Consider the following 26,366-nt stretch of genomic DNA (forward strand, 5'->3'; position numbering starts at 1 on the left):
CTAATTGGATTATGTTTTAATTTTTTCATGCTGAGTTTGAGTTCCTTATATATGCTAAATATACACAGCTGCTATTTTTTAAAAATTACAGTTGACATACTCAGCTATTTTTAATCGGCTGCTATAACATTCAGTGTGAGGGTCTAATGATGTCATGAAGCCTCTATCTCACCGAACCACACTGCCACTCCTCCCTCTTTGGCAAAGCCATCTTGATCACCTCCCACCCAGCTGTCTTCAGAGCGGAACACTGTGGGGGCCAGGTTCCAACCCTGGGCATAACACTTTGTTTGCCATTAATCTGTTCCACACTATTTAAGAATTTGAGTGTTGCCCTGGCTGGTGTGTCTCAGTGGATTGAGTGCCAGCCTACGAACCAAAAGGTCACCGGTTCGATTCCCAGTCAGGGCACATGCCTGATGTGCCCATGCCTGTTGTAGGCCAGGTCCCCAGTAGGGGGCACGTGAGAGGCAACCACACATTGATATTTCTTTACCTCTCTTTCTCCCTTCCCCCTCTCTGAAAATAAGTAAAATTTAAAAAAGAAAAGAATTCAAGTACCAGCTCTTCATCCTTCTTTCTCTAGAGTTTTTGTTATCAGAGCCATGAAAGCAGCTGAACTGTTGACATGACAACTTTTCTGTTTTCAACCTCCCCCCCCCCCCACTTTCACTAGGTGGGTTTCCTCTGCTCACTCGTTTCTTGGCTTCCCACAGCTTTAGCTTTCAAGCCCTGCTAAGGCCATGACCCTCACCTTTACAAGCCTGTGCAGCACAGTTCCTCAGGTTCACTAATTCTGCTTCTGCTGTCCAAGTCCACATTTCTGGGAGAGAGATGGGACCCCTGAATATTGGGGTCAGTTGTGCACTTCTAGTGCAGCTGTGACCTGGGGAAGTGATGGCAAGAGACATGTGGCTCTCCTTCTGGGGATGTGGCCCATGAGATTCTCTGAGAAGAAAGTATGAACAGCAAATTACTGTCATCTTTATTACAAGGACCATAGGGAACAGAAAGTCGAGAGAGGTGACATGGTTCACAGAGCCACAGCTCCAGGGGTAGAGGCGGGATATAAATCCTAAGCCTACTAAGCTCCAAAGCTTGTTGCGGCTCCAGCAATCACCCGCCCCCAGCATGGTTCCTGCCCTCGAAAACCTCGGTTTCTTGGTGAGATCAAGTAGCCATGATTACAATAGAGACACATCAATTTCAACAGAAAACCAAACCGGGAGAGAACAGAAGACATAGATCTATTAAATGAAATAAAATCATAAGGAAAAGAACAATAGTTCTACTCCCTTTTAACAAGTTTTACAGTAGTTTAAATTTGTTTATATTGTCCTCTTCATAAAAATACTTAAGCGTTTATGAGCCCTTGGGTGACGTTTCAGTGACATACAAAGTTAATGCCATAAAGTGACGGGAAAAAGCAAAATGGCACAAATCCCTTTGAACAAGATACCTGCTTATGCAAGAGCACTCTAATCTTGTCCTGGAATCAGCATTAACTGAACTTCTACTATTAAAGCCACATTGTATTCTCAGGATTGAGCAAATGGGGTAACTAAACAGCATCTTTTTTACAGCATGTTGAGTCTGGCCTGCTAAAATTTTTACTTAGGAGTTTTCATCTATGTCCATCAGTGAGACAGGTTTGTAACTTTCCCTCTTGAACTAACCCTGTCAGGTTTTGATACGAAGACTATGACAACTGCTATCCCCAAAATGTGTACAAAACTGGGATTTTACTCGACTCCAAATGCATCTAGCTTGGTGTTTTCTTTTTGAGAGGAATTTTAAATAGAGTCATTTTTAAATTAGATCTTCTATTTCTTTAAGGTATAATGACTTTATAGAGATATAATTCACATACCATACATTCACCCATTTAGTGTGTGATTCGGTATTTAGTACAAATTCAGAGCTGTGCAATCACCACCACTAATTCCAGGCCATTTCATCGCTCCAAAAAGCAACCCCGTACCCGCTGTCAGTCATTCACCCTTCCCCCCTAACCCCTATTCCCAGGCAGTCTTACCAATCTACTTTCTGTCTACGGAGTGTCTATTCTGGACATGTCATATTGATGGAATCACAAAATATACAATCTTTCATGATTGGCTTCTTTCAACTAGCATGTTTTCATGGTTTACCCATGTTGTAACATGTATCAGTACACTTTTTTATTGCCAAATAATATTCCATTGTATGAATACATCCCCTTTTATCTATTCATCCCTTAGACATTTGGGTTCTTATTTTTTGGCTGTTACAAATAATGGTGCTCTAAATAGTAATGTGGACTTTTGTGTGGACCTAGGTTTTCATTATTCTTGGGTTTATACACAGTTGTGGAAATATTGGTCAACTTTCTTTTAGGAACTGCCAAATCAGTGGGTCCTACCAGCAATATCTGATGGTTCTGATTTCTCCACCTCTTTATGAACACTTGTTATTGTCCATGTTGCTCATTATAGCCATTCTAGTGGATGGGAAGTGATTAACTTTGTGGGGTTTTTTTTTAAAGATTTTTAAATTTATTTTTAGAGAGGGAAGGAGGGGAGAAAGAGAATCATCAGTGTGTGGTTGCTGGGGGCCATGGCCTGCAACCCAGGCATGTGCCCTGGCTGGGAATGGAACCTGTGATGCTTTGGTTCGCAGCCCGTGCTCAATCCACTGAGCTACGCCAGCCAGGGCTAAAGATCTTTTTAATTAATTTTTAGAGAGGGGAAGGGAGGGAGAGAAACATCAATGTGTGGTTGCCTCTCACCTGGCCCCACTGGGGATGTGGCCTGCAACCCAGGCACATGCCCTAACTTTGTGGTTTTGATTTGCATTTTCCTGAGGACTAAAGATACTGAGTATCTTTTTATGTGCTTTTGGCCATTTGTACAGGGTTTGGCAGGCCTGCTTGAGTGTGGTTGGTAGGGTAATAATATGGATATAATACTTCATAGTGTTAATTTGAACATTTCACCTAAAATGTCACATGGTGTGCTTGAGTGTGATATTGTTGTTAAAGAATTACATGCTTATGATGTTGTAATAAAAAAGGGGAGGGGGTGTTATTTGTGCCAGACCCTGTATATCCTTTGGAGAAATACCTATTCAAATTCTTTGCCCATGTTCTGTAGCTTGCTTTTTTTCTTTGTTGATGGTGTTCTTTGAAGCACAAAGTATTTAATTTTGATGTTGGCTTCATTTTTCTTCCGTTACCTGTGCTTTTAGTATTATAGCTAAGAAACCACTGCTTAATCCAAGGTTGAAGATTTGCACCTATGTTTTCTTATAAAACTCTGTTTTAGCTCTTACATTTAGGTCTTGATCCACTTGGGATTTACTAATATGGTATGAGATAGGGTCCAAGTTCATTCTTTTGCATGAATCCAGTTGTCCCAGAACTGTTTATGGAAAAGACTATCCTTTCTCTATTGAAATGTCCTGAGCACCCTGTCAAAAGTCCGTTGACTTTTAAATGTGAGCTTATTTCTGGACTGTCACTTCTATACTCTCATGCCAGTACCTCATGGTCTTGATTATTGTAACTTCATAGTACCTTCTTTTTCTGACTATAAGACGCACCTTTTAACCACATTTTTTGCTTCAAAATTTTTCCCATTTTCCTCCTCTAAAACCTAGGCATGTCTGGGGTCCGCCCCATAAGACACACCTAGGTTTTAGAGGAAGAAAATAGGGGAAAATTTTTTGAAGCAAAAAATGCGTTAAAAAGGTGAGTCTTATAGTCCAAAAATACAGTAAGTTCTGAAATGGGAAGTGTAAATCCTCCAACTTGTTCTTTGAAAAAACTGTTTTGGCCATTCAGGGTCCCTTGAATTTTAGGAGCAGCTTGTCAGATTCTGCAAAGAAGCCACCTGGTATTTTGACAGAAACTGCATTGAATCTGTAGGTCAATCTGGGGAGTGTCTCCATCTTAAGAAGTTTCTGATTCATAAACATATCTTCACATTTATTTAGGTCTTCTTGTCTTTCAACGTGCTTATAATTCAAAGTATAAGTTTTGCATTTATTTGTTAAATTTATTCCGAAGTATTTTAGCCTTTTTGATGTTTTGAGTAACTTTTAATAAGCTCTGCTTTTTAAAAAAGATTTATTTATTTTTAGAGAGGGGAAGAGAGGGAAAGAGGGAGAAACATCAATATGTGGTTACTTCTATTTTGTGCTCCCCCAACTGGGGACCTGACCTGCAACCCAGGCATGTGCCCTAGACTGGAAATCAAACTGGCGACCCTTTGGTTTGCAGACCAGCACTCGATCCACTGAGCCACACCAGCCAGAGCTAATAAGCTCTGCTTTTGTAGGTACTTGTTCACTTCATTAGAATTTTCCAATTTATTTGTCATGAAATTATTTAAAATAGTCTTGAATTAGTCAGTGTTCAATCAAAGAACACAACCAGTAAGAGATATATAGTAAGAGACTTACTGCAAGGAATCGACTCACACAATTGCAAAGGCTGGAGGGCAAGTCTAAAAACCTAAACCCATAGGGTACAGTATGGAGTATGAATTTGGACTGCACAACTATGTGAAAAAATTGCACAGAAAAAAGCCTAATGACATACACTCAAATGTTAACCCAATACCCTGTGGTTATCACTGGGTATTGGGATTGGTGATGTTCCCCCTCATTCACTCCTGTTTTAAAAAGCATGTACTTCTAATAATAAAGTGCAATGCAGGATTCTTGACTGATCCTACATGGGGAGGGCACTTAAGGAAGTCAATCTAGATAAAGGGTATAACTGTGTTCACTGTACTATCTGAAATCTTCTGTAGGTTTAAAACTATTCAAAATAAAAACCTGGGGGGAAATTGTACTTTTCTATAATAAAGCAGCTGGAAAACAAAAAAAAGCCCACCAGACAACCAGTCAAGATGCTGTCTGTGTGGAAGGGTCTGTGGCTCCCACGGGCTGTGAGAGGCTGCAGGTTCCCATGGTCCCCAGAGCTGGCAGGCACAATCCAGCTCTCACTCACCCGCTCTCTGGAATAATTAGGTAATGACCTTTTGATGAATTTAAAACTATAAAATAACCTCCTCTTTAAGAAGTTTTTGCTATTAGAGAATAAAATTAAGCATGGTAACTTTGTATAGTGCCTAGTAAGTTCAGAATAGGCAATATTATAGATATCACGATGGTGGTTAATAAATTATTTCCATTTTCACGTTCCTACCATTAAGCCTCAATTCTCTAAAACACTTTTTAAAAAAAAGGTTTAATCTTACACAGAAAAGGAATAAGGATAATGTTTCTTGGTTTCAATGTTCTGACTTTTAAGTAAAACCAAGTCAATAGAAAAACCTCCCTTCGGCAGAATAAAAGGGGATTAAAAAAACCATTTGCAAATCTTTGATGTTATCAGGTTCCTATGGATCTGAAACAGAATACTCAAGGATTAGATCCTTAAGTATTATACACTATGTACAATAAGGAAGTTGAGGAAATAAAAACAAAATATGTATCCATAAACACGCTTTCCAAAGTATTATAAACAAACCTTTACTTCAGGATCTTGAAATCGAATTCGTGCTCATGATCAAACTGAATGACAAATCAAGGTAAAATACCCAGTAGTACTATAATAGCTGACATTTATACTAAACATCACTATGTGCTAGGAACTCAGTGCGTTTGTCTCATTTAATTCTCACAACAACTCTATGCAGTAGATACTATTATTTATACCCATCTTACAGATGAGTTAAAGGCAGAAATTACCCAAGGTTATTCAGCTGGTAGGTACTGCAGTGGGTTTTCAAACGTGGGCAGTCTGGTATGGAAATCTGTGTTCTTAACCACTATGCTATAATGTCTCTCAATACTAAACACTAATTAAAAAATCAGAAATGTATTCCTTTATAGCCTTAATCATTGTGAGATAAGGAATATCCTTTGGCTCCTATACATCTAAACTTTTAACATATTTTTTTCCTTCCAAACTATAAACTTGATTTCCAAGTTTTCCTTCCAACCTTCCAACTTCATTTTATTTTACGATTATCTACCTACCCCCACCCCCGTACCTTGCCCTCACTAAGTGGCTGCATTTGTACTAAGCTCAATTTAGAATAGTAATCAAAAAAGTATGGAATAAGTCTTGTTCCTCAAAATTAAAAAATAAAAAAAAAATTAAATCTTGTTTCTAAAAAAAAAAAAAAAAAAAAAAAGTAAACATTTTCCCTAATTCTTTATTCTCTTCAAAGGCTGGCCAGAAAAGTACTGCTAATGCTGGTAACCAGAGTACCTTACCAGGAGCACATTATTTATGCCCTGGGCTGCATACTACCAATACACTGTCTTCAGTTCTTCTCTTCTGTGTGTGTGGATAATGTACAGCAGGGTAGGGATGGTGGAGGAAATTATGGTAATAAATATAAAATGTATTTTTAGAAATATTTCTATCTCGTGGAAATACAATGTATCGAGCTATATACAGAAATGTGAAAGTTTTATTTATTTTTTAAAAACTAAAAACTAAGCTATGCAGAGAATTAAAAGCCATCTATGAAGAAATTTCCAGAACAAAAGCAAAAGTCTCATCTACAAAATTATGTACATGTTTAGGGCCCATATTACAAAACATGGCCCCTGGGTCCGGTATGGAGAGAGAGCAGTGTGTGGGACACACTTGGGAAGAGAACTACTGCGGTTCCCTCCAGCACATGACATAACCCAACAGAAGAATTCCCTACAAGGCACTTCAATGCGCGGAGGCAGAAGTACCTTGGCTTTTAACGGTTTTGAAGGTAAAAAACAAAATCAAACTGGCTTCCCATGGAATCTGCAGAAATGACTGTTTTTATATATTCCTAGAGCTACTACGCCAGTATAATTACTACACTACCTTACAAAGACAAACAACTGTCTTTAAACTCTTTTAAAAAATATATAGTGTTTTCTAAAGATTTTTTTAAAAGTCCAGATTCATCAAAGACAGTTAAAAAAAAAAAAGCCATTAGTTTCCTAAGGCTACTTCCTTACTCTATTCCTGCTTAAATGCAAAAGCTGACAGTTTCTGATTTGTAGAAAGATCTAAAGGTTTCTGCTTTTTAGGCAAATTCAGATTCTCCTTTGCTTTTTTTTCCTGGTGTTCAGTTTCTTGATTTTCATTATCTTCGTGTTTCCGCTTCTTTGCTTCAGTTCCATCACTTGCAGTCCCTCCTTTGGCCTTGGTGGCCCATGCCTTTGTCAAAATAGTGGGGGAGAAAAAAATTTTACTCAATAACAAGGAAATAGGAAGAAAATTATTTAAAAAAATTTTTTTCAGGTAACATTCCTGTATATAAAGTAGTATAATTAGCACTTGAATTGTTAAGCTAATCATAAAGGATTCTCATTAAGAAATTTCTTATTACGTAATTGCAGAATACATTAAAAAATTTACATTCTACCTCTATAATATTTCAATCAAAACTCTGCTTGTATATAACCATATTAAGTGCGAAGTGCTTTTTAAAGTAAAACTTTTCATTTTGAGATTGTAGATTCACATGCAGTTGTAGAAAATAATACAGAAAGATCCTATATACCCTTTACCCAGGTCCCCCTAATGCTAAGAATCTTGCAAAACTGTAGTGCTATATCATATCACAACAAGGACGCTAACACCACAAATCCCTTTGAGTGTGTGTGTGTGTTCAGCTCTACTGCAGCTTCAGTGGTTACCACCACCGTCACAATACAGAACAGTCCCGCCCCCACAAGGAGCCATCACGCCGCCCCCACTCCTCACCAAGGCCCCACAGACTCTTGGCAACAGGCAGTCTGTTCTTCATCCCTCCGACTCTGCTGTTTCAGGGATGTTGCGTACAGTATACATTCTTTTTGGGACTGGCCTCTATTCACTAATCAAGAACCTAACAGCTTCACTCATTTCATCTGTCTCTTAAATCTCTTTTAATTTATAATAGTTCCTACTCCCCCTACTTTATATTCCTCCCCATTTATTTACTATAGAAAAAGAGAATTTGAGCTGTAGAATTTCTCACATGAACAGACTGGATGTAAATAAATGTTTAAGATTTATCTTAAAAATATTGATTACAATTCTAAGTACTCAGAAACAATCACAACTTTTGCCAACTCGCTTCCTTTAGCTACATAAAGTCTGATTCATTCAAAAGTCAGAGGGCGTTTTACCTAATTCTTTAGAATTTTTACGCTTTTATAAATACCTATTAAAAATGAGGAACAAAGCTACTGCTGAGATTCTCAATGAAACTATAGGTGGTTAGACCAGTTTCTTCCTCATTTTACAATACCTTTCCTCACAAAACCCAGTTTATCATGGCAAATCTGTCACTAGGTGCCCTAGTGACACCCAGGTGTCCGTGCTGCACACTGCCATCCCTGGGAAAGTGAAGTCCCAGGATTTAACTGATACACTACACACATTCCTTCCCACTGCAACAGAAAGCTGTTCCTAGCCCTCCTTCACATGGCAGAAATTTACATGAAGAGCAAGAGGTACAAGCCACCCGTTCTCATTTCCATGTGAAAGGCTGAAACTGAACACCAGCTCTTCCCCCCAAAAGCAGTATTCAGTGTAAGTAAATAGCATTTTTAAAAATTCTGCTTATAAGACCCTAAAGTACCAGTCTAAAAACGTGAATTAACTTTATTTTTATTTATTCATTTTATTTGCTTTTAATTTATAAGTAATGGACTTTTTCTTGGGGTAGTCCCCTAACTTAAAATATACAGGAACTAATACAGATGTAAACAATATACCTGCCCCAAATTAACCAGCTGCACTGAGTAATAGCTACTATATATCCATATGTTCCATGCTGACATTTTAGTTACTTAATTTCCTCTCCACACAAAGTTTATTGAAATGTATTCTATTTTCAAAAACAGAAAAGGTATTTTCCATAAGAATTTTAAAAACTTGTGAATTCACCAAGATCTCAACCTCAACACAATTATCCTTACCTTCCTTTCTTCAGCGGACAATACTCTAAATCGAAGCATTCCTTCTTTTATTATGTCTGCTTCATCTGAGAAGTCAGGATTGTCAGACAAAATACTACTTCTGTTTTCTTCCAGCCACATCTGGAACCCAGTCTTTGGCCTAAAAGAGCACAATCATGAGAAAAAATGTTATACCTGAAATACTGTTTAAAGTGCTTTATGACTTTTCAGGTTAGTAATTAACCATTACTCTTTGCATAGTTGTGTGAAGAGAGAAACAATTAATTATACTTGTTCATAATCATATTATACATTACTTAAAACTGCCTGGAGACTACAGGAATAATGAACTGAAAAATTCTTTGTAAGGTCAGTTCAAAGGCATTACTCACACTTGTATTTTCTAAGTGCGGCAAACTCGAACTCTGCACTTACAACTCTTGTTTTAATGTCGACAGGCTCAGGGTCTCCAATCCCCACTGGAGTAGTAAAATTTTTCCATGTAGCCTTGGTAGGCTCTTTCTCCATCTCCCAAACCAGAACCTGCAGGATTTCTGTCAAGCTCTCTAGCCATCCTCTTACCCTGGCTCTTGCAGCTGACCTGGAGTGTGGGTCCTTTCTTGTATCATCATCATGTAAGTAAAAAGTGGACACAACACACTGGTCGATTTTATTAGATTTCACTTCTGACACAACTGTCTTTAGGTCACAAGTGAGGGTGTAATGTGGACATTTAATATTTACTGAGTATATTTTTTCTGTATACCCTGTTGATAGTATAAAACACTGAATCTTCTTAAAATTTTCAGTTTAATACCTAAATTGAATTCAGAGCAAAACAACAAAAAACATAGCTACTCTCTCAAATTAAACTAGTTAATGTAATAAGAATAAAATGACCTTTTCAATTTAACTGATGCATTTTAAATAAATGTAGCACGACAGATCAAGAAATATAGTCACATATTGCAATGGTGGGAAAACAGGACATGGACAAACAGTGTACAATGCAGAATAATCTGGCAATATCTATCAGAATTATAAGGCCACATTAACTTGAACCATGTAAGTGGGAATCCACAGCTATAGGTCTACGTAGAAATGACATTCATATAGTTATCCATTGCAGTACTATTTGTACTAGCAAAAGACCTTTCTCTACCAGTAGAGAACTAAGTAAATTATGGTATATCCATTCAATTACTATCAAAAGATGAAAGAAACTCTGTGTAGAAATCTGAAATGACCTGAAAAAGCTGCTAAGTGAAAAAAATCAAGGCACAGAACAATGTGTAAGATACCATTTCTATAAAACAAAAAAAAACAAAACAACAAAAGATTAATAGAAGTGTTTGTACATTCATAGATTAATTGTGGAAGGCTATATAAGAAACTGGTTGCAGTGACTATTTGTGGATAGAGGAACTGGGTAAATAAGAGATTTACTCTTCATCATACCTCTTTTGACTATGTTTTTGCCATATAACTATATTATGTATTAAAAAAACTAATTATAAAATATAGTGCCCTAATAAAATGTATCTATAATTTAAAACATCCAAGTTATCAAAGCACACTTTCACTCTAGCTGGTGTGGCTCAGTGGATTGAATGCCGGCCTGTGAATCAAAGGGTTGCCAGTTTGATTCCCAGTCAGGGCACATGCCTGGGTTGTGGGCCAGTTCCCTGGTAGGGGATGCTTGAGAGGCAACCCCACATTGATATTTCTCTCCCTCTCTTTCTCCCTCCCTTACCTTCTCTAAAATAAATAAATAAAATCTTTTAAAAAGCATATTTTAATAAGTAATATAAATAGGTATAAATCAATATTTGTGACTTCCTTAAAATTGTAATTATTCAAAATGCCCACTACAAGTGTCAATGAGTGATTGACAATAACAAATCACAGGGCTGCATAAGTGTTTCTGCTGCTTCTGCATGTCTTTCACTGGGAGGCTGTGTCTTGAGAATACTACATTTCCCTATGCACTGACCTTTGGTTTTCAGTGTTTTGAGGACATGTGGCTGGAGTTTCAGATAATGAATTTCCAGGGCTTTCTTCTTTCACTTCCTCAGTCTTATCAGCTTCGGAAGTTCTTTTCTGGAAATAGGATGCTGCAGATGCCTGTAAAAACAATCATAAAGAGTACTGCAACAAAATCAAGTATGAATTTAAATGTTACAATCAAGTTTTGAAAAAATGTGGAAAAATATTTAGAATTCTTATGCCAACATGTTAAGCCCTTAAATTCTCAAAAAATAAGAGCGTGCACACACACAAACCCCCAAAACCATACTTCAAATTCAATGTTTTCTAAATAAACAGAGTTATAAGAAATGGAAAGATGAACAGTAGATCTATTTTACTCATGACAGGCATGGGATGAAACCTGAGAAGCAAAATCAGAACACGGGACAAGGGAAGATTACAGCCAGGTACTCCACAGTCATCATTAAATAGAAATAACACATCAGAACCATCTGGAAAATTAGAAACAACAACAACAACAACAAAAGACAGATGCCCAAGTCCCCAGGGTCTGGGCATATATTTTGGGGGCGGGGTGGGGGGAGATGATTCTGAGGCAGATCCAGAAGGGAGAATCTCTGCCCTCACCAGACAATCGATGATGACATCTGGGGCCTCCTGGCCCACACCTGAAACAGGGACATGAACTATAGTAAGGCAAACAGAGCATGTGTCTGCTGCAGATGCGGTAAGCAGTACCTGCTTAGACTTTGGCTTTGGAACGAGAGGCTTTATTACTGGAGACTTTTCATTATTTGTAGCTCGATTAAGTGCAGGAGATTTCTTGTATGATTTGTTCATACTGTCTAAAATGTTAGCAGAACGTCCTGAACTCACTGAAATGGCTGGCTCTTTGGAACTGGCCGATACCTAAAGAACAAACTTGTGTTAACATCTTGTTTAAAGAAGAAAAAGAATCCCAGTAATTTATTTTCCCTTAATATTTCAGTTAAGTTTGTATTGTAGTCTCATTTTTGAAACGGACTAAATTTGGTACAACCCAAATTTAGACTGATACACATATTCCCAAATACCACGTCCCCAATAACAACAGGTACTTAGAAATAAGAAGAAAATACAACCCGAGAATCTGTGCTGCTTTTGCGTTTGTTGGCACAAAGATCTGCTGCAGCCTTAATGCCTCCAATTCAGGGAGGGTCATAGAGTGGTTTGAAAATACAGGGTCTGGCAGAAGTAACGCCTTTGAGGGTAGTTGGTACGGTACGTGAATGTCTCACGTGAGATGGAGAGCAATTTGAACATTTCACCTAAAATGTCACATGGTGCGCTTGAGTGTGACATTGTTATGTCACAGGAATACATGCTTATTTTGTAATAAAGATTTTTATGTAATAAAACAAGGATATTATTTGTGTCAGACCCTGTATTTCTCTGGATGGAAATGTATTTAAATAGAAAATACCACTGGAAAAACTTCACCTTGAAGGGGTTTACTCGTCCTTGGCTGCCAGAGGTAGCTGCACCTTTCATGAGAAAGAAACCCTCACTTAATAGTGGTAAAAAAGAGAGAACTTCTGACTTCTGTAATAATACAATGAGCATTTTAATCTGTATTATATAAAAAGAAATATACTTCATAACTTTAAAACTATTAACTACACATAACCTCCTTCCTATTCCCAAGACAAAATAAAAGCCATTGGACAGGCACCACTGCAACTTGCCACTATAAAACACTCCAACCCAATACATGCAGATCTATTCTTTTCTCCTGTGAGCACAGAAAAATGGCGTCTTATTTTAGCAAGGTTAGTAATTCCACTCCTCGTGCTCTCCATCTCACCCCTCCTGCTTTGTCAAGACACTTGTCCTATCAATGGCTACACCATCTTTGACTTTTCCCTGGTTATTGGCTATTCAAGTTTCCCAACTTAAAAACCAAACAAATCCTCTCTACTCTCCAGCCACCATTTCCCCTCACCCCCCATATACAGCCAAATTTCTCAAGAGCTGTCTACACACTATTCCCACTTCCTCACTGCTCATAACGTGGCTTCCAGCCCCACTACCCTACAGAATCTGCTCTTGCTAAGTACTTACTAAAACTTTCTGTGGCCAAATCTGGTGGATGCTTTTCAATCATCTTTTATTTCCTCTTAACAGCATTCTGCACAGCTGAGTGTTCCTTTCTCCTTGATACTGTCTCCTTCCTTGACTTCTCGGATACTGCATTACACTTACTTACCTCCTCCTTCTCTGGTCTTACTCTCTGTCGATGGTTCCCCTCTTGTCCACTTCTACCTTGTATTTAAATGTTAGGGATTCCCTAAGCCTAAGCTCATTTTTCTCCTCACTTTACATACTCCCCCACTGCTCCCTTACCCACGGCCACGGTTTAAATTGTTATACTAATGCCAATGATTTTCACTTTATATATCGACTACAGAGACATTACTTTCCTGAGCTCCTATCCAAATATCCAATAGAAATTCATCGTCTTCCTATCTAAGCCTGCTTTTCCCTGGTGTTTCCTGACTCAGTAAATAGTACCATCATTCACTAAAGTACAGAAGCCGAGAAACTGAGTCATTCTTCATACCCCAACTTCTACACTCTCTACATCATCTTCCAAACTACCTCCTCAATTCTTCCCGTTCTCTCTACCATCACCACTCCCCTAGTCCAGGCCACTATTCAATCTTACCCGGACTCCTCCGCAGTCTCCTAACACGCATTCCTCCTCTGCAGTGTGGCACACTACGCCCCTGCTTAAAACCTACAGCCTCCCAACAACCTTAGAATAAAGACCAAAATCCTTACTATGGACTACATGACTCTGCGTGATTTGGCTCCTGCCCATTTGCCCCCAAACCATTCACTCAGCACCACTCTTACAAGTTGTCGCACATGTTTTGTCTCTGCTTCTGCTTCCACCCACCTTGGCTCACTTTACTGTCACTGTTCGGGTGTCAGCTTTCAACACTCTGTGCGGTCTTCCCTAGAACCCCAGCCCACCTCCCACCACTGAATAAACTGCACGCTCTTCTAATACTCTGTGCATATTTTTAAAGATAGTATCTTAATCACAGTGATATATATGTGTATAGTTTAAAAAGCCAATCTGATTGTTTCTCGGCCTTTCTCGGCTAAGATCAAGTGTAGTATCTGTTCTCGTTAGTTTAAAAAGTCAATCCTCACTATAAGCTTGTATACAGGGATCGGCCATGCATGTCTTCTTGACTTCCATATCCCTCATCTAGTCAAATGTCTGACACAAAATAGGCATTTAATATTTGTTAAATGACCATGGTTTCATAAACATCACTGATAAACAACAAAACCCACAAACAAACAAATAAGAAAACAAACAGGCCCTAAAGGGTAAAGTGTATTTGAGTAGATGTATCACTTTAAAGACTACTTAAGAAATCTTCTTAATATTACAAAATTATAAGTATTTCTTACCTGGCTTAACAAATGGCACATCAGAGGAATTTGCACTTTTGGAAAATGGGTTCTGTCCTAAGTGTAAATGGGAAGATAAAGTCATCCTCTATAATCAAGAGACAGGTATCTTGAAGAAGGAAGTACAGCAGTCCCCCCTTATCCATGAGGAATACATTCCAAGACCCCTAATAATGCCTGAAACCGACCGAGAATAGTACTGAACCCTATATGTACTACGTTTTTTCCTACACATACAGGGCAGAGCAAAAGTACATTTATAGTTGTGAGTATACGAAATAGTTTACCCTTGCATGATTATTTATTAATTATTGGATTATTTTTCATATGAACTATAAACCTACTTTGGACCCACCTATACATACCTATGATAAAGTTAAATTATAAAAAGGCACAGTAAGAGCTTAGCAACAATAACTACAATAAAATGGAGCAAGTATAACAATATGCTGTAATAAAGTTATGTGAATGTGGTCACTCATTTCAGGGGACCCCTGCTGAAGTCTTCTAAGGGCTCAGTGCCTCTGGGGCAAGAGGCTGCCACCAGCCTGAAGGTGTTTCCTGTTCACGCCTTCCCCCCACATCTTAACAAACCATTTCCACACACTGTGGCCACAACTTTTGCACTCTGAGGTGTGACAGCAAAACTATCATTAATTTTTTTCCTTTGTCATAATTTCAGATAGGAAATTCGTTCTTACCATAGATCTTAGCAACCTCAGCATACAATTTCTTCTTTTCTTATGAAGTCAAGAGCTGTTACTTTTTCACTTAAAAGAACTTTACAGCTTCTCCTTAGCATATCTGAATTGCCAGCATCACAACTGTTATGCCTTGGGGCCATTATTAAGTAAAATGACAGTTACCTGAACAAAGGTACTGTGATACCACAACTGATCTGATACATGAGTGACCAAGTGACTAATGGGTGGGTAGTATACACAGTGTAAATACACTGGACAAAGGATAATTCACATCCCTGGTGGGATGGATCAGACAGTACAAGATTTCATCATGCTGCTCAGAACGACACAATTTAAGACTTATGAATAATATATTTCAGGAATCTTCCACTCAATATTTGAGACCACAGTTGACTGTGAGTAACTGAAACCATGAAAAGCAAAATCATGGGTAAGCAAGACTACTGTATTCATTTTTATTAGCTCAGTAAATTAGGGAAAGTCCCACACATGACATTTCTCATCTTGAAACTGCATCTTATAATTTAAAATGTATCTTACCCTGCTTAGGTATTTCTGATTTTTCTTCTGTATCATCAGGTTCTTCAATATCATCTACTTCTCCAGTGTCTTCCGCGGCTTCTTCAACCTCATTTCTGAGCCTTGACCGGCTCCACTCTGTAGGAGTCTTACTGTAACTAAAAAGATAACACTATTCAATAAGAAGCTATATGCGAAGACAAAGTTAATATTCAGAATGGTAAAGAAAAATTCAAACAACTAAATACTTCTTACCCAGCATTCAGCTTTTGTCTGAAATCATCTTCTTCCTCTTCCTCCTCTTCTTCCTGGGTTGCTGCCAATTCTGCTGCCTTCTCTGCAGCCAGTTCACTAAGTCTTTGGGCCAACATTAGTTTCCCAGAACGAGTAGCATATTTAATGGCTAAATTCACAACATGTTGAGCCATCAGATCTGCAAGTTCCACACAACGAAATTCCCGCTCCAGTTTACAGGAAAGCTAGCCCAAAAAGGAAAACAAAACAAAGAAATCAAATCGCATTAAGTTAAACTTTTTAAAAATTAAGGAATGAAACTACTAATAAAACTGAGAAAAAAGTTTTCTAGATACTGCATCTCTGATTCTAAGATGCACATTTTTACACATTTTAACATCTCTGAAATTGGGAAGAGTGTTACAATCTGTGGTAGATCAGAGTTTAATTGGCAGCATTTTTTTCTCAGTGGCGTAAATGAATAAAATAATGGTGCATTTTACAATCAACAGTAGCTTGGATTCAATGAACTATGGTATATCATTTTAAGCTATTCATTGCAAGGAAAGTAAGAGATTCATTTAAAATTCAAATGTGATTCTCCTAAATTTCTTTTCCCACTCTCAACAAATAGGGCTAGAAATTCAAAGAAGGAATAAAATTGTAGAGGATTTATTTGTTATTACTTTGCCCAGAATTGGCACACAAATACTGCTATGTGAATTTGGGTGGGGATAAGCAGATTTATCCAATAATTTTAAAGTGTGATTGTGGCCCTGACTGGTGTGGCTCGGTTGGAGTGTCAGCCCATAAACTGAAAGATCACAGGTTCTATTCCCAGTCAGTGCACATGCCTAGTTTGCACATGCCTGGTTTGGTCCCCAATTGGGACACATATGGGAGGCAAATGATGGATGTTTCTCTCACATCAATGTCTGTCTGACTGTCTCTCTCCACCCCCTTCCTCTGTCTCTGGAGTCAGTGGATATAACCTTGGGTGAAGATTAAAAAAAAAAAAAAGTGTGATTATCTATGATCTCCAGCTATCAGAAACAGTTATATACAACTTCCAAATTAGCAAACAACCTCCTTTTTCTTGCTCTGTTTATACTTAATAATATGAAACAAAGGGCATTCATTTAACATCTCTTAGAAAACATTGACTAGTTTTCTTTCAGTATGAACTTAGACAACTCAAGTACAATGTGAAAAAAATTAACACCTCAACGACCACTAAGGGTCTCATAATTCACAGGGTAAAAGGACTATATATTTTGTTACTTGGACATCCCATGTCTGATTCATCAGACAGAAGTTTAAATATTCACCTGCACATCCTTCTCAAGTTTTCTAGTATCACTATTCTATAAGCAGTACTTCTCAATCAGGGTTAGTAGTCTGCCTCAGGGGGCATTAAGAAATAAAAGGAAGTACAGTTAAGTCCTTATTTAACATGGTTGATGGGTTCCTGGGAACTGTGACTTTTAATCTAAAGGACAGATAACAAATCAATTTTACCACAGGCTAACTGATACAAAGTAAGAGTTAAATTCCTACAGCATACTTCTGGTCACAAAAACATCATCAAACTTCTAAACAAAGACCCAAAGCAGTTCTAATATTAAACATTGAAATAAATGTGTGCTATTCACATATTTAAGAAAGATTGATAAGAATGAGATAATTCTTTTCCAACCCACTATTCCAGTTCAGGCTCATGGGTGGCCGGAGCCCATCCCAGTAGTTCAGGGCACAAAAAGTGACCCCATTCTTCAAAGAATGACCTCCCTTCACACTCACCCACACTGACTTACTCTGGAACAATGTAGACACACAATTTACCTAGCGTGCACATCTTTGGGATGTGGGGGGAAACTAGGGTAGCTGAAGGATACCCGCCCAGACATGGAGAGAACATGCCAACTCCACATAGGCAGCAGCCCCTGCCAGGAGTTGATTCCCGCCCCCCCCCCCCTTATTGACATTGAATGAAATGATGTTATTCAAGAACCTGCTGATTCTCCCAGTAACCAGGCTGAACAGGCATTTGCCGGGGGGCCAGGAATGCTAAAGACCAATCTCCAGAGTTACCAGTATCCCCCTGAGAAACACTGCTCCAGAGGAAAAGCTCCTGTAAAACTAAATCCAATGTTTCCTTAAATGTGTTGTAGGAAGTAAAATGGTTAGTAGTTCCTAGACCACAAATGACACTTTATAAAAGGAACACAGTTTACTCTACAATAAATTAATTGAACTCCTTTAGTACTAAACTCAAAAGGCAGTGCTGCCCAAAGGTGACTGTAGTAAATACCATCTTCTGGAAACTATAGTTACAATTGGCTCTGAGGTCTTAGAAACCACTTTTCCCTCAGAACTCTTTCCCTCAACTTTAAAGGGACAAGTCTGGACCACTCCTCTCTCAGGAAATACTGAGGTCTACTGTGTAGTAGATAGCATTGGGTACCTGGCATGCCACTGCCCTCAAGCGACTTCTAGCCTAGTGCAAGATGAGCAAAGAAGGTATTATATCCCACTACTCTGTATAAACCCACTACTCTGTATAAACAACATCATGTTTCAAAAACTGCATTTACCTCCAAAGGTAAAAATACTTAAATATACCAGGCACTGAACATGGTCACTGGCTATAGACAAACTTTTACCATCACAGTTACCTAAAAAGGTAAGAAAAAATAGGCATGTCTAAAAGCTTTATGAAAGTTCTTAAGATTGGACACCCTTGGAAGTCTAGGAACTCTGTCGCACAGCATAAGAGTACGAGCTGGAGTTCCTAGTTCTCAAACTTTATTAAGCATTAAAATCACTTGGAAGACCTATTAAATTAAACAGTGTGGGGGCAAAGGCAAAAAGAGAGGTGACACCAGAACAGTTTATTACTGCCTATGATCTTAAATGCAAGATAATGTTTTCAAATATTTTAAATGCAACGTCAACTGAAAAACAACCTTTGTTAAGAGAGAAAAACACCACTGGATACAACTTAAGAATTCCAGGTTGTGGAAGTCAGTGCTAACTCACATACCTTTAAGAGATTCAAATTTAGAAGAGCATTTAATTTTAATTTTTTCAGTATATTTATTTTACTTACTGCAAACATTTTCAATAAAAGTTCATATTGTTCTCTCATTGCTTGATTTTTAGTGCTCTCTTCATATTCATAACCATTTTTAGCTAAATAATCAAGGTGGTTGTGAAACATGACTGAACGCCAAAACTGTTCCTGCAAAAGTAGAAAAAAAAATCACTCAGTCAACTATCTATCATTTAATGCCAGGCAAGTGTTAAATATTTATCTTAACGTGCCAGTTTCTGAATAAAATATTTTCTGAAATACTCATCTCTATAGCATCAAATTCTAATTAATGGGATACTATGGCTTGATTTTATCTCCTATCCTTAAAAGGGGAGAGGGAATAGTGAAGAAATGTAGTGTTTTAAAAGAGTTTCCTAGCTATTATAGTTAATACTCAAATAACTGGATTAACTAGTTATTTAGAAGCAAATTGATTCTTGTTTAGAGTAACTAAATACAAGATTTCAAATGACTTTAGATGATGTAGGGTTAGGACTAGGGTGAATCAAAACTCATGGCACAAAAACCTCATAGAGGCACACTGTCTCAGGACTTGCCCTACTCTGACAGTGATGCTCATACTTGTGCAGCACTGGGGACACTACCCGTTCACCTCCCAGGCAAAGTTGTTGGCGACAGAGATGGCAATAAGGCGCCCTGGTGACCATAAGCAGTTCCCTCCCTCTCTGCGACCTCTATTTAATTACAAAGTAATGAATTCTCAATACTGGTCATCGGGACAATTCTTAAATGGCTGTGTCACAGGCAGTTAGAGTGTCAATGCAAGATTTCCACATACCTCCATCTGTCCCTTCTCTGTTGCAATCTGACAGTAAGGAAGCTTAAAGGATAATATAGCTACAGCGGGGCGCGGAAGGGTGGGAGGAAACCGAGAGCCTTTACAAGGAATGCACCTGTTAGTAAAGAAAAAGTCTTAGCATAAAAACATATATTTATAATATTAAATTAAATACACCTTTTCTTTTTTTTAAGATTTTATTTATTTTTAGAGAGAGGGGAAGAAAAGAGAAAGAGAGGGAGAGAAACATCAATGTGTGGTTGCCTCTCACATGCCATCTACTGGGGACCTGGCCCACAACTCAGGCATGTGCCCTAAACTAGGAATTGAACCGGTGACCCTTTGGCTCACAGGTCCATGCTCAATCCATTAAGCTACACCAGCCAGGACTAAATATACCTTTTCAAGATGGCATTTTCTAACAAAACAAATCATCTTACTTGCATAAACATTAGATGGAACAGTAAAAATCCATATAGGTTCAAAACTTAGCCTCTTATGATAAAAATGTGAATTCTTTCATTCAAATTACTAAATAACTTGATTCCTGAGAATAACATGCAAAAAATTCCGAGAACAACCTACACCCTAAGAACTGTTAAAAGTAGTTAACTAATATACTCCATTTGATATTAAAAATGTCCAATGGAGTACTTGGAGATTTTGAAAAGTTAAGGCACAGGGATATTAACCAGCAATTAATTCCTTTATGGTTCTCTATTAGTTTGATTTTGCATTTTCTAAGATCATGTTTTCCCAAACATCCCACACTGCCCACCACTGCCTCCAAAAATACCCTCAACATGGCTCCATGACCTGCCAACACTACAGAAGCCCTCAGACAGGAATTCCTGTCACCTTTCAACCACTAAATATGTCTGCAATTGTCTATCTTCTTCCCTCTCACGACTGATAAAATGTCTTATTTCCTATTTTAGACAGATGGTCTAAAGTCGATCACCTTTCTTTTCTTTTCTTTTCTTTTTTTTGAGGATTTCATTCCTTCAATTCTCTCCTTTTCTTACATTATCAATCTCATCCTGTTTACTAAATTTATTGCCAAAAGATGACAAAAATGCTGTAAAGTCACTCAAACTAAATAATTCCTTCTTTGATTTAATAGCCTTCTTTAGATACCACCCCATCTCTTCCACTTCACAGCTGAACTTCTGTTCAAGTTATTTACATATTATGCATTTTTTAGAATCCTCACCCAAGGATATGCTTATTGATTTTAGAGAGAGAGGGAGAGTTTGAGAGAGAGACATTGATGTGAGAGAAAAACATTCATCAGTTGCCTCCTATATGAGCTCCGATGGGGGGTCAAACCCACAACCATTTTGTACATGGGATGACGCTCCGACCAACCGAGCCACCCAGCCAGGGCTACATATTATGCTTTTATTTCTTCACTTCACATGCTCTCAGCCCACCCCAATCTGGAATTTAACGTTTTATCATGTCACTAAAAGTACTTTCATAAGGGTTACCAATCACTTCCATGTATCTAAACTAAGAAGTCTTCTTGAACTTAACCCCTATTCTTATCTGATTCGGGTTACTGAATTTCCTCTTTCACTTAAAAAATTTCAACTTAATTTTCGAACAAGTAAAACATGTACATAAACAAAGTGTAAAAGAGAATACGGAAAAGTCTCCTGTACTATCTACTGAGTTTCCTTCTACCAGGTAACTGCTGTTAGTTTCCTTTTTTACTCTCCCAGGAATTCTTTGGCATATATAAGCAAATACAATTACGTATTTTCCATATCACTACATTCAGCATCCTTACCCTTTTTTAATAGCTTTATTAAGATATATAATTCATATACCAAAGTTCACACTGAACATACCATAGTCATATGATATCATAGTGTATAATTCAGTTTTTAGTATATTTAGAGTTGTGCATCTATCACCACCATCTAATTCCAAAACACTTTCATCATCCCAAAGAGAAAGCTCACACCCATCAGCAGTCTCTCCCTATTCTCCACTGTCCCCTCCCTTGCAGTCCTTGGCAACCACTAATGTACTTTCTGTAGCTATGGATTTGCCTATGCTGAAGATTTGATATAAATGGAATGATAGTATGTGGCCTTTTGTATCTGGCTTCATTCACTTAGCGTAACATTTTCTAGGTTCACCCATGATGTAGGATGTATCAGTATTTTATCCTCTTTTATAGCCCCAAAACATTCCATTGCAGGGATACACCACATTTAACTTACTCATCAGGTGATTAACATTTGCACTGTTTCCACTTTTTAGCTATTATGAAGAAATCTATGATGAATAATCAATTATAAGTTTTTGTATGGATGTGTTTTCAACTCTCCTGAGTACATACCTAGGAGAGGAACAATTGGGGTCATGCAGTAACTCTATGTTTAACCTTTTGAAAAACTGCCAAAATCTACCATTTTTACATCCCTACCCAGCAATAGCTGGGGTTCCAATTTCTCTGCACCCTCATTAACATCTGTTATTATCTGTTTTCCAGGTTATAGCCAACCTAGTGAATGTGAAGTGGTATCTCTTGGGTTTTCATTTGTATTTCCCTAATAGCTGATGATGCTGAATCTTTTCATATGCTTATTGGCCATGTATATGCTTTTGGAGAAATGCCTACTCAAAATCCTTTGCCTATTATTATTTTTAATATTTTATTATGTATCTATTTTTAAATCATCACTCAAGGATATATTAATTGATTAGGGGGGATGGGGGGTGCAGAAAGAAAAATATCAGTGTGAGAGAGAAACATCAATTGCTTGCCTCCCATACACGCCCCAACCAGAAATCAAACCCACAACTTAGGTATGTGCCCTGACTGAGAATCAAACTTGCAACCTTTTGGTGCACGGGATAATGTTCCAACCAATAAGCCAAAATAGTCAAGGCTGCCTATTTTTTAACTGAGTCTTTTTTGAGCAACAGGGGAGTGGGAGGAGGAGAGAGGGGGAAAAGGTACAGAGAATAAGTAGCATAGATTGTAGGTAGGAAATAGACAGGGGGAGGGTAAGAACAGTATGAGAAATGTAGAAGCTGAAGAACTTATAAGTATGACACATGGACATGAAATAAGGGGGGGAAGTGGGTGGGAGAGGGTGTACAGGGTGGAGGGGAGTAAAGGGGGGAAATAGGACAACTATAATAGCATAACCAATAAAATATATTAAAAAAAAGAGTTCTGTTTATATTCCGGATACACATCACTTATCACACATATGATTTGCTTTACCATTTAAAAAAAACTACATAGTACTCTAGTGTATAAATAGTTTTATAGAATATATTTATTTTTCTAAAAGAAATTTAGGTTTCCAATCTTTTGCTAATATTAACAATCCTTCCATGTAAGGTATCTTTTACATGTCTCATTTCCCACATTTGCTAGCAGCGGTATTTTTAAAATTTTAATGTGCACACAAATCAATAAAAGATCTTGTTAAAATGCAAAATCTCATTGAGTAGGTCTGATGTGATGCCTGAGATTCAGCATTTCTAATAATCTCCCTGGTGATGCTCATGCTGCCTGTGTATCGTACATTAAATAGCAAATACTAGTATATCTGTAGGACAAATACTAAAAGCAGAATTATTGGGTCAAAGGACATACACACTTCTAATTCTGGTAGTTCTTGACAAATTGCCTTCAATCGGGATTTTAACAAATGTGTATTCCCCGTCAGCAACACATGTTATTATTTCACCAGAGCCTCACCAACACCAAGCAATTTTTAGATTTTACCAATTTGATATGTAAAAAGAGAATTCTCTTTTTAGTTTTGATTTATATTTATCTTATTTTTAGTGATTATCAATCATCTTTTCATATATTTGAAAGCAAATTTTATTTCTCACTGTTGCCTCTTTCTTGAAATAGTCCCCACTTACAGCATCTGTTATATGATCTTCTTCAGATGATTTTTCTCTTACTTACCTAGTTAATCCTATTTTTTCTCATGCAAAAATTCCTACTCTAATACCTGACACCTCTAAATGTTGGAATTTCTTAGGGTTGGGTTCTAAGACCATTTTCCCTCTTTCTTCTTGCTAAATCATCTAATTTATTACTATGACTTTAAATAACTTCTATATTCTGGTGACTCCCAAATTTATATTTCCAGGCAAAGCTGCTCCTCTGAATTCGAATTATATATACAATATATATTTATACAATTGATAGCTCCATTTGGATATTTGCATTTCAAACTTAACACATCTAAAAGAGAATGGATTTTAATTTCCCTTATTCTTGGGAACCGCCCTGCCTGGTTTCAGAAGATATAATCCCCCCTGCCATGACTAAGGCTGGGTGAGTGACATAAGCCACTGAGGAGACAAAGCTTACCTCTCTGGTAGGAGCACTGCTTCTGCAACTTTTACTTCATCCATAACTGTCCCCCAATGCTTGGTCAGTTAGCCAGTGACAGGTAAGATTCCCCAAAGAGGGGAATGACCTAAGCCAGGCACGAAAATGTGGGAGGCCCCCAGGGAAGGACCTTGGAGGGGCTACAGCAAAAGGGGGTGATGGACCCTCGGCCCTCAGCTTTGACAAAGCCTGAGTCCTCATTCTGTCTGGGAGAAGTCTCCTAGTCTCTTGGCTGCCTTACTTCCCCTGCCTGACTTAAGCCTGAAACAATGACAGAGGGCGGTGTAGCCCTGTGCTGGAAAGGGAGGGTTCCCCAGGTGATCAGGCTTAAGAAAGAATATACAAAATCCTGTGAAACCTGCTTTGTTTAGAATGCTCTCAATTAAATAAATGATAAGGGTCCAAGCAAGAAGTTTGTTCCTCAAAGTTTTACAGCTCTTTGGCTATCTGACCCTGACTCAAAGTAGGACCTCGGAGTTCTTTGTTATCTATTGTTTGATCCCTACTGCCTAAGAATGATTAATAAGCTTTACCTGCATTCCTGTGCAAATGAACCTAATAAAAGCCCACTGAGGAAAAGGCTCTTGGCCCTTCTCCTTTGAGAGATCAGCCACCTTTCCTCCCCAAGCAGATTGTGTCTTGGTAGACTTATTCTCATCTGTGGCGGCAAGGAGGGGCCCTGTGGACAGACCCCCCCACACCCTATATCTTTAAACAGTTCAACTATCCATCTAGCTGCTTTTAACTAGAAATATGAATGTCATTCTCCCTCACACCCACTCCCCAATTTAATAGCAAATCCTACTGTTTCTATCTTGCAACTGCTTCTCTTCATTTCCACTGCCCCCACACTAGTTCCAGCCACTGTTTTAGCTCAGCTGGATGACTACAAAATCTTCCTCAGTGTTTCTCAATGACGGCACTGAAAGCATCTGGGATTACCTGTAGTTGAGAAGGACCGTTCTACACTCTATGAGATGTTTAACAACCCTGGCCCCAGCTCTCTAAATGGCAGAGTAACCCTTATCATTGTCACAGCGGAAAACAATACCCCGAATTTCCAAACATGCCCAGAAGGAATAAATCCACTTGTGGGAAAATGGTCATCCTACTTCTAGTCTTACCTGTGCCAATCCATTTACAATTATATTTTCCTTTTTATAGCATAAATCAGATTACAACATTCCCCTGGATAAAAATCTTAAATGGCTTCCTCATACACTTCAACTAAAATCCAAACTTCTCTATCATGGACTATAATGCAACATATGTCTAAATTTCTGATATCTTGAATTTATACCCTCCCATCACCCCTTGATTCTTATATGTTAGCCACATTTAGATCCTTTCAGTTTCTCAAATACATCAAGTTCTTTCTGACCTCAAGGCCTTTATGTATGCTGTTTACTCTGCAGAGATTGCTTTTCACCCTATTCTGCCATAACAGACTCCTTGGCATCCAGGTCCCATATTAATATTACCTCCACTAAGAATCTTCTGTGATCAATCCACCTAAAACATGCCCTTCTGTTATTCTCTATCATGTGTCTGGCTTTGATTAATTAATGGCTTTTATCCCAAGTAGTAAATAATATTTAGTTGTTTCTGTTATCTGTCTCCTTAGACTATAAGCTCCATGAAAAGAGATATCTCTTTTTTCACCAAGTACCTACATATCATTGACAATCTCTTACACCAAGCAGATACCAGGTCAAAAAAGAGGGAAATCTTCAACACAATACTAAATATAGACTATCTGGACTGAGAATTCTACACCTGCAATATACCATTAATTTCTCTACCCTATTACAATAATTAAGCTAAAAATCTCAAAAAGCGCCCTGGTTGGTGTGGCTCAGTAGACTGACCGCTGGCTTATGCAGTCAGGGCACCTGCCTACGTAGTGGGACAGGTCCCCAGTTGGTGACATGTGAGAGGCAACCAACCGCTATTGCACACTGATGTTTCTCTCCCTCCCTTCCACTCTCTAAAAATAAAATAAAATCACAAAACAAAAAAGCATTAGAACTGCATGTATCAATACTGAACTTGTACCTTGTTGGGAATTGCCCTGCCTGGTATCAGAAGCTGTAACCCCCACTAAGGCTGAGGGAATGACCTTGGAACCGTAAACCACCAAGGAGACAAGCTTATCTCCCTGGCAGGAGCGCTGCTTCTGCTACTTCATCCATAACTGGCCCCCAATGCTTGGTCAGTTAGCCAATGACGGGTAAGATTCTCCAAGGGGGGAAC

The 26,366-nt window shown here is 38.2% G+C and overlaps 1 protein-coding gene and 1 non-coding gene across 3 annotated transcripts in view; one reads left to right on the plus strand and one right to left on the minus strand.

Annotated features, from left to right (window-relative positions):
* Positions 1 to 5,540: 5,540 nt before the first annotated feature.
* Positions 5,541 to 26,366, minus strand: part of WDHD1 (WD repeat and HMG-box DNA binding protein 1) — a 61,181-nt gene continuing 40,355 nt past the window's right edge. For both annotated transcript variants that reach the window (XM_045823975.1, XM_045823976.1), the window contains 10 exons: positions 19,736 to 19,850; positions 18,952 to 19,083; positions 15,864 to 16,087; positions 15,630 to 15,766; positions 14,386 to 14,442; positions 12,400 to 12,443; positions 11,659 to 11,829; positions 10,925 to 11,055; positions 8,953 to 9,091; positions 5,541 to 7,201 (listed from right to left, as the gene is read on the minus strand). In XM_045823975.1, the coding sequence (XP_045679931.1) occupies positions 7,001 to 7,201; positions 8,953 to 9,091; positions 10,925 to 11,055; positions 11,659 to 11,829; positions 12,400 to 12,443; positions 14,386 to 14,442; positions 15,630 to 15,766; positions 15,864 to 16,087; positions 18,952 to 19,083; positions 19,736 to 19,850 (1,351 nt within the window). In that variant the 3' untranslated portion in view covers positions 5,541 to 7,000. The remainder of the gene's footprint in view (positions 7,202 to 8,952; positions 9,092 to 10,924; positions 11,056 to 11,658; positions 11,830 to 12,399; positions 12,444 to 14,385; positions 14,443 to 15,629; positions 15,767 to 15,863; positions 16,088 to 18,951; positions 19,084 to 19,735; positions 19,851 to 26,366) is intronic.
* Positions 14,045 to 14,244, plus strand: LOC123809084. The gene has a single exon (XR_006783950.1). It is a non-coding gene; the product is annotated as a U2 spliceosomal RNA (small nuclear RNA).

The sequence above is a fragment of the Phyllostomus hastatus genome, unplaced genomic scaffold (genome assembly GCF_019186645.2).
Source record: "Phyllostomus hastatus isolate PE091 unplaced genomic scaffold, TTU_PhHast_1.1 phas_scaffold_501, whole genome shotgun sequence".
NCBI lineage: Eukaryota > Metazoa > Chordata > Mammalia > Chiroptera > Phyllostomidae > Phyllostomus > Phyllostomus hastatus.